This window comes from Camponotus floridanus, unplaced genomic scaffold, assembly GCF_003227725.1.
Source record: "Camponotus floridanus strain SB8 unplaced genomic scaffold, Cflo_v7.5 scaffold99, whole genome shotgun sequence".
Lineage (NCBI taxonomy): Eukaryota > Metazoa > Arthropoda > Insecta > Hymenoptera > Formicidae > Camponotus > Camponotus floridanus.
The window spans coordinates 977,475-985,832 of NW_020229870.1; the positions used below are offsets into that span (position 1 = coordinate 977,475).

General features: G+C 30.6%; 1 protein-coding gene across 2 annotated transcripts; it reads right to left on the bottom strand.

Annotated features, from left to right (window-relative positions):
* Positions 1–2,081: 2,081 nt before the first annotated feature.
* Positions 2,082–6,586, bottom strand: LOC105256314 (probable cytosolic oligopeptidase A). 2 transcript variants are annotated; one of them, XM_025415170.1, is made up of 12 exons: positions 6,576–6,586; positions 6,208–6,317; positions 5,868–6,028; positions 5,169–5,554; positions 4,786–4,942; positions 4,462–4,698; positions 4,031–4,157; positions 3,389–3,773; positions 3,155–3,267; positions 2,884–3,051; positions 2,644–2,775; positions 2,082–2,465 (listed from the first exon to the last, which is right to left on the bottom strand). In XM_025415170.1, exons 2-12 carry the CDS (start codon positions 6,288–6,290, stop codon positions 2,228–2,230), a joined length of 2,187 nt encoding a protein of 728 aa, XP_025270955.1. In that variant the 5' UTR covers positions 6,291–6,317; positions 6,576–6,586; the 3' UTR covers positions 2,082–2,227. The 2 variants fall into 2 exon arrangements, with proteins under 2 accessions (XP_025270955.1, XP_011264429.1); XM_011266127.2 differs by having other exon boundaries at positions 6,208–6,584.
* Between the last annotated feature and the right edge of the window lie 1,772 nt (positions 6,587–8,358).

Sequence of the window (8,358 nt, forward strand, 5' to 3'; positions counted from 1 at the left end):
TTACATCAAAAAGAAGAATAAAAAACATAGTTTAAGCGTAATTTGAACAAAATCTAGCAACACATAATCTCGATATAACTTTTCCTTTAGGTAATCCGTAATATTTCTTCAGAGAGAACATGCTATCTCAGAAATACGTAACGTTACGTAAGTCAACATAATGTTACGTTAAAATCGCGCGGACTTTCCCAGACCTAGTATAAAAAGATATAATATACCGCACGGAGATAGATATAATATGCCGCGTCGGGATAGAGAGTGGACTGGCAAGAAAACGCGCGTCATCGGGGACTTGACTTGAAGGAGCACGGATCTCTCGACCCCCGCTGTTCGCCGAAATCTCCTTTGCGCTCTCTCGACGCGATTAGACAGTCTGGTGCAAAGTGCTGCGCCGTCGTCGTCAAGCTTGCATTCCGAGAAGCCTCTCCATCGCCTTCTACGTCTCACGTGTTGCATGAAGAGCAACATCTTCGAGACCTACATTCGAATAGAAAAGCATAAGTTGACATTCCCGCTCCTTAAAATCACATCTACATGTGTTTTGTTTTCAACTATTTAAAAAATGATATAAAGTATATAATTATAAATTATATATTATATAATTATTAAATTATATAAATTTTATAAGACTAATATTAATAAAAGTAATGCGATTATAAAATAAAAATAGAACTGTGGCAGAAACATTTTTATTTTTTTTTCAGTACACTTCGTTCTTTATCTCTAAAAAATTGTTCTTATGATATCAGTTTGTTTATACATGTTAACTTATTTCTTATTTTTCCAATTTTTAAATATCGAATAAATTAACCACTTTTTTACAATGCTAAATTTAGATTCTAAATTTTACAATGCTAAATTTAGATTCTAAATTTAGATTCTAAATTTAGCACTATAAAAATGAATTTCTTTACAATGCTAAATTTAGATTCGACGTTGTAACCGATCGTGATCAGTAAATTCAATCGTTTGTAAAATTTTATAAAAAGTTATCGACGTCATAAATAAATTTAAACGCTATAAATAATCATGATTAACGAGCTCATAAATAAATTTTGCACGTGCGATGCCTGATAATGACGCAGTCAGGCATTTAGTATTCATATGGAGAAGGTGACTCATAATCCTACGTACCTACCGCGCCGTAATATAACGGGTGAAACTAAGATTGCCCGTTAAATGATAATCATAAGAAAACACGACCGACGAAAAAAGATTTATCCGGTTTGTCTCCGCGATTCTTAATTAAGTGATTAATCTCAAAACGAAAGCCGAAACCCTATCGAGGTATCGTAGACATAGTCAACTATAAATTCTTTGATAAGCTGTCAATTTTCCGGACACAAATATCTATAAAATAATAATTAGTAAATATAAAATAATAATTAATAATTTATACATCATATAATAAAATCATATAATATAAAATGATATAATAAAGATCATACAATGTTTTTCACAGATAATATAAATGAAAACTAATGCAACAAGTCTGCATAATTCAAGAGATTACAATCTTCTACTTGAAGAGAAGCAGATAGCTTTCCGAGAAATATGAAAATATACTTGCTTGTTGTCAAGTGATCTGTATATGTGTATTCCGTTTGCGGAAATTTTTTTAACAACTTTATGATAGTTTTGTCTTATTTTCCTTTACTTTTCTCATATTTTTTTATTTGCTCTCTAATTTTTATTGTACCTTGATTTAGTAAGTTATTTAAATTACACTATAAATCAAATTAATTATTTAATTAAACTGTACACGCACTTAAAATAATTAGCCATGTCGGCCATATCAACATACATACTCGCCATCTATTATCATACGAGATAAATTCTAAAAAGTTTGATAAAACAGCTTTACTCATTAACGTTAGTAGATAATTATTACCGACAATCTATACGCGTAGAAATATAATTGAGAAATTAATAAAAAATGATGGAATTTATTCAATTAATAACGCATTTCACATTATTTAATTTTACTTTGTTGGAATTAAGTTACATTTTATTAAAATTATTTATTTTTCGTGTATTTTTATCTGGAAAAAAAAAAAAAAAAAAAAACATTTCTTTTGCACATCTTATAAGTAATAATTTATTACATATATTTTTTTTTTATTCGACGAGTTTACATCAATCAATTCTTCTATTTCCGAGGTACTATACAAAATTTCGCTCCTTTACACTTTACTAAATAATATCAATCTCCAATTACCTAATCATATCACTTGGCTTCTTTAATTGCTCGTGCGGTTAATCCGAGATTGTCCAGCAACGCTTGCGGGCTCGGATCTCTACCTCTGAACATCCTGAACACCTCGGCGGCAGGATAACTGCCGCCCAAGGACAAGAATGTATCGCGGAACCTCGTGCCCATCTCCTTCTGCCCCAATTTGTCATCGAATTCTATTTCTTGGAAAGCCGTATACAAGTCGGCAGCAATCATTTCGGACCAAATCTTACTACAATTGACACAACATATTTATAAATGCAATATATCAATCACGATATAAGATAGCTTCTTATTTCAATAATATAAAAATTCTGAGATTCGAGATAATATAATTGTACTAATAATATAAACTGTAAGAAATTGAACTCGATATGTCTTTGAGTTCGTATATAGCTTTGCAGATATACCTGAAATATGCAGCCGCCCAATTTCCGCTCCATATAGCTTCGAAGGAACAAACGTGAACATCCCTTCTTTCAAGAGGTAACGCAAAATACATTGGCCACAGACGTTTCATCATTGGTACCCAAAATGTTCCACTGTGTATTTTAACATAAGTTAGATTTTTTTCTTAAATAACTTGGAATTTACTTAAGGATTTAAGATCAAATTTTTTTAAATTCCCTATAAGTCAAATTGATGCTTACCTGGAATGCAGCTCTAGATCCAAGTGCGACAAATAAAGCTCTTTACATAGTTTGTAGCCAGCAAAGTGCAATCTCATTTTTCTAATTTCCTCAATAATTTCAATTGGCAATGGCTGTTTTGTTTCATAATGTCCACTGATTTTTTGTAACATAAATGGTTCGTATAACCTGTCGATCAAATATAAGGAGACAAAATTTGAATTATTTTAACTTCATCATAGTTCATTTATAAATATGATTACAATATATTAATTATAACTTAATCTCATACCAGTTTTCCATAAAATAGTCACAAACAAACACCGCATCCCATTCCACGAATGACAATCCAGCGATGTCCGAATACTCGACTGTGGTTAAGAGATGTTGCAAGGCATGTCCAAACTATAACATGTAACATGCAAAAATTAAAAAAAAATATGTATAATTATTTTATTAACGAATTAAGTATATATAATATATATTTAATTTTGTTGTTTAATAAAACAATATCAGAATCTATTACCTTCTGGAAAAGAATCTGTACATCCTTGAAGGAGAGTAGAGAAGGTTTGTCGCCTACTGGCGGTGGAAAATTAAAGATTAAAGCGATCAATGGAGTACTATTGCAAATTTTGCTTTTGCTCTTAATCGTCGACATCCATCCCGAATCCTGTTCCTTGCGATATTTTTCCGCACCTCTTGCATAAGGATCCAGATAAAAATTCGCGATGGGCACCGCGCTAGATTCTTTCAAGTCAAATATGTCGAAAAATCGAACATCCTTGTGCCAAATATCCGCTCTCTTACTCTCCACGATTTTCACGTTGAACAGCGTCTCGATGTGCTCGAAGAGACCTGACAAGACGGTTGGCAGCGGAAAGTACGATCTCCATTCATTCTCATCGCAACTGAAGAATAAGCATTCATTAATCAAAAATACTTTTAACGATATTTTATTCAATATTATGGAATTGTACATATAAATATCTTTAATGATATTTAAATTCTATGATGTAGATAATTTAGAATTTTTTCTCGTAATTAAATTCTTAAATGTAAATATTGTACATGTGATAATGAATAAGCAAAATATTCTTTAATACATGTAGATGCAACATTTAATATATTGTAACATAGAATGTTGTTATGAGATTAATTTACTTACTTAGACATGCTACGACGTTGTTTTCTACTCCAGTATGCAATATCCCACACTCTTAGATTATCATTAAAGCCTCTTTCATTTGCAAATTCTGTCAAACTTGCAATTTCCTGCTTCTGGACAGGTAGCGCTGTACAAAAATATCATGTTATTAATCAATTATATATCAATTATTTATTATATAGATCTATTGTATACAATAATATATCTATTAATAATAATATATTTATAAACTATAAGTATATAATAAAAGAATATATTATTAATAAATGTTATATAAATTTATTATAATTATTATAATTCAATTGATTAATTGTCACTGAAGAATGTTGATATAAATATTAACATTCTTCGGTGACAATTAATGAATTTAATTATAATAAACGCTATACATTAAATTCTGATTATTTTTTGTTATATATTTTTTATTCTACCAGTATTTCGAAGAGTTTCCAGTGTGTTATATAAATTTTCCAGATTTCCAGCCATCTTTGTCTCCATACTCATTTCTGTAAAATGTTTATATCCTAATCGTTTCGCCTGCTCGATTCTCCTGCCTCGAAGTTCCTCCAACGTCACGCTCGCTTGAACGGACCATTCCTGATAAGTGGAGCATCGAATGACATCGGCATCCCAGACTGCTGCTCTTAATTCGCGATCGGGACAATATTCTAATGGGGATATAAATTAAATTTCAAATTTTGTAAGAACATTAATATTTAATTAATTAATTAAATTAATTTATAAAGGGTATATACCCATAAATGGTTTCAGGATATATGGCTTTAAAGTGATTTTCCAAGGACCTGTGAAAGGTCGCGTGGGATCAATCGCAATAGATCTAACAAAGTCCTCTGGAAAGTCTATCACAATGTCCTTGTTTTGTATTGTCATACTGTAAGCAGCTGTAGAACTCTAAAAAAGTCAATTAAATTTCAGTTTGCTACTATTCCTGATATACAAATCGTAAATATTTATTAATCAGAAATGTAACCATTGATGAAAACAACAAAAAATGCAAATAATAATTTTATTTCTTTTGATTTAAAATTTAAAAAATCTTTAATATTACTTGATGTAAATTTTTGACTGTTCTTTATATTATATAATTGCTATATTTGTTTTAAATTATATGACAAACCTCATATTTGGATTTATATTCTCTACATTTCGATAAAATATACATCAAGTCATCCTTGTACTTCTCAAATTCTTTATCTTGCAGTTGTAGACCATTCAATCTTCCCTCCAACACATATTTGGTTAACACTCTTTTCTGTGAGTGTGTCAATTTGAGATTTTTATTATCAAGAGCTTCCTCGCAAGCTTTAAAGAGTGGTACGCTGCCATATTTGCTAGCTATAGCTCTTGTGGCACGTTCGTGAATACTCATATAATATTTTGTTGGCATCAAACTTTGATTGCCAAAATACAAAGTTTTTGCCGTACCCCAAGTGGTTTCTAATGGAAGATATGTATCCTCAATTGGATGTATCCAATCTTTAAATACATCTAAATCTTTTTTTGCTGCAATGAATTACGAAAATTAATGATAAAAGTTGTAATTTGATACAATATTGTGTCTTTCTTGACTTAATATATATCGCATTGTTATTGTTATACATATATATTATATTGTTATTATTATTATTAATAGATAATTAATGAGCGATAGTATTTATTATTCTCTTGATAATATATTAAAAAATATAACATATATAATAAATTTTTAACGTTATTCCTTAACTTATATATTGTTAGCTTTATATTTAAATATTCTTCTTAATTTTCAATTTTGAACAAATTGTACATTTTTTTTATTTTGATATTTCACACTTACTTTCCATCTTTTCCAAGCTTTTCATTTTTTCCTCAAACTCGACAGTTTGTTTTCCAATTGCTGCTATGCATTTTTCAATTGTAATTGTGTTAAATTCCGGTAAATTATCATCCTTCAGTAGCGGATTTTTCTCTGACGATTCTTCGCCTATCTCTGGAAGTCTTGACATAAAAAATACAAGATAGATAACATGAAAAAAATACAAATTAAAAAAATATCTATATAAAAATATAATACCATAAATATAATTGTTAAAAATATAATACCATAAAAATAATTGTTAAAAAAATGTTAACTTTATTTAAACTTAATCACTGCGTAATGAGAAAGATGAACTTACAGGACTATGTATCCGTGCCGTTTTGGAATTTTTAAAAAATTCCGCTGCGTTGAAACAATCCTTCCGCAAAAAGACATCGCCATTTTTTTATATGTAAAAATGTCTTTTTCCTAATAATGTTCAAAAATTCATCGTAATTTGATTGAAAATATGATTAAAACTTGGATTATAATCTTAACCTAAAAGCCGCTGACTGATGTACAGAAATCGATCTAATCTGTCAATCGATAGAATCAGATGTCGCGTACATTTTTCAATACATTTTTTATAACATTTTATAAAATACTATATTATATTTTACGCGCACAGAATTATAATATATAGCAATTTCTAATTTTATGCACCAAGAAAGGTTTTATGCTGCTTACTTAAATTTTCAGAAATACAAAAAGTCCCTAATAAGGGGTCTGTTCTTTTCAGCTGCACTCCTGCACTCGTGCAATTAGTTAGAGTGAAAGAAAGTATGTTTGTCTCTTTCTAACTTATCGCACTAGTGCAGCAGTGCAGCTGACAAGAACAGATCCGATGTCACTGTAAGCCTACTTAAGCTAAAGTCACTAAATTAACAAAGTACCGCAATTTTGATCTCAATAAGATAAGATGGAGCAAGGAGAAACAGAGGAGAAATGAAAAGTGCATCAAGAGAATTTAAAAGAATAAAAATCTAAAAATAATAATACATAAAAATTAATATTATGTATTTTTTTCATGAGGAATGTGGAGCGCACATTTATGCATTTATTTATTTAGATGAGATTTACTTTAGAGCACATTCAGTATTCAACTTTTATTTTATTTTCTCTTTCTTACGATATATAAGTATAACATAATTACCTGCAATTAACCAATCAACCAATTATTCCACCGCTCTGTTTCATTACAGTTGCAATTTTCTTTTATAATATCACGAATATTATAAATAAGATAAAGATTTCAGTACGTTTCAAATTTATATATTTTATGTATGTAATACTGCGCACACATATTAAAAGGTGATAATATCGCAGTTATAATAAGATACAATCCTGGCAATGTAGCGATGTTTGGATTATGAAAATAATTTAATTTGATTTATTTTTGAGAAATGCACACAATACTTGAGAGCAAATTATTTTTGTGCCACGTATTACCTGTGTAAAATTCCACACGAAGTATCATATTGTCTGCGTTATATGAAAAGCTTCATCGATGAAATAAATGGTTGAATATGATTGAGATATAAGAAAAGTACTTATAATGTAGTAATATAGTACTTGTAATGAATAACGTTAATATGGAATACATAAATATTTTATATTTTAATTTCATGTAATCGAGATGAGAAAAGACACTCATGATTACTTTAAAAATGTGTCCACAAATATCATGTAACTTCAATAGCTGCACATTCGTCAAATTAATCCTATTACGTTAAATGAATCACAGCAGCTTGTTTTAATTTAATCTAACCTAACCAATTATATAATATGCTACTCATTAAAATGTGTAAAATTCTACGTCGCACATTTAATACGATTAATATATTACGTAATAAAATGTAATACACTAATGAAATAATTAAATATTATTTTTTAAAGCATGATACAATCCAGGCAGCATACGCTTATGTTTACATTCGATATCCAGACACTGAGAGGTTAGGTTAGGTTAGGATAGATCAAACAAATTTATCGTTTAACAGTTGGCGACCCTACGAGATAGGCTGTGCAGCACTGCGCGCGCGTATACAAAATTCAAATCGCTTCTAGCATAATCATCTTCACGCGATCGACTCATTTGAATTGCACCGAATCGAATTATGATGCGGCGCCGATTTTTCCGAATGTAATTCGGGACATCGCGATGCTGTATAAGCGTCGAATGAGCACGAATTGTCACGCAAATATGATAAATCAAATCTACTCAGGCGGCTATTCCACAGGCCGCTCCTTCTCGGGACAGGCCGCTCCTCCTCGGAACAGTTCGCTCGCCTCGGGACGTCCCATTCCAATCGTGATGCACACAAATTCAAACGATATCATCAACGCGAACGCGCGACACTTTATGCGGCACTCCCAATACTCGCTCGCATCCGATAATCATCATCAAGGGCGCGAATAACGCGACGAAACTTCTCTCCATCTTCACAATGACGCCATCACTGAATATCGT

What these genes read in the sequence shown, in the direction of transcription:
- LOC105256314 (XM_025415170.1), bottom strand. Translation starts at nt 6,290, where the DNA reads ATGGCGATGTCTTTTTGCGGAAGGATTGTTTCAACGCAGCGGAATTTT. An exon ending in AAGCTTGGAAAAGATGGAAA is followed by an intron (nt 5,555 to 5,867) that starts GTAAGTGTGAAA and finishes AATTCATTGCAG; the next exon opens with CAAAAAAAGATTTAGATGTA. An exon ending in TGGGCGGCTGCATATTTCAG is followed by an intron (nt 2,466 to 2,643) that starts GTATATCTGCAA and finishes TGTCAATTGTAG; the next exon opens with TAAGATTTGGTCCGAAATGA.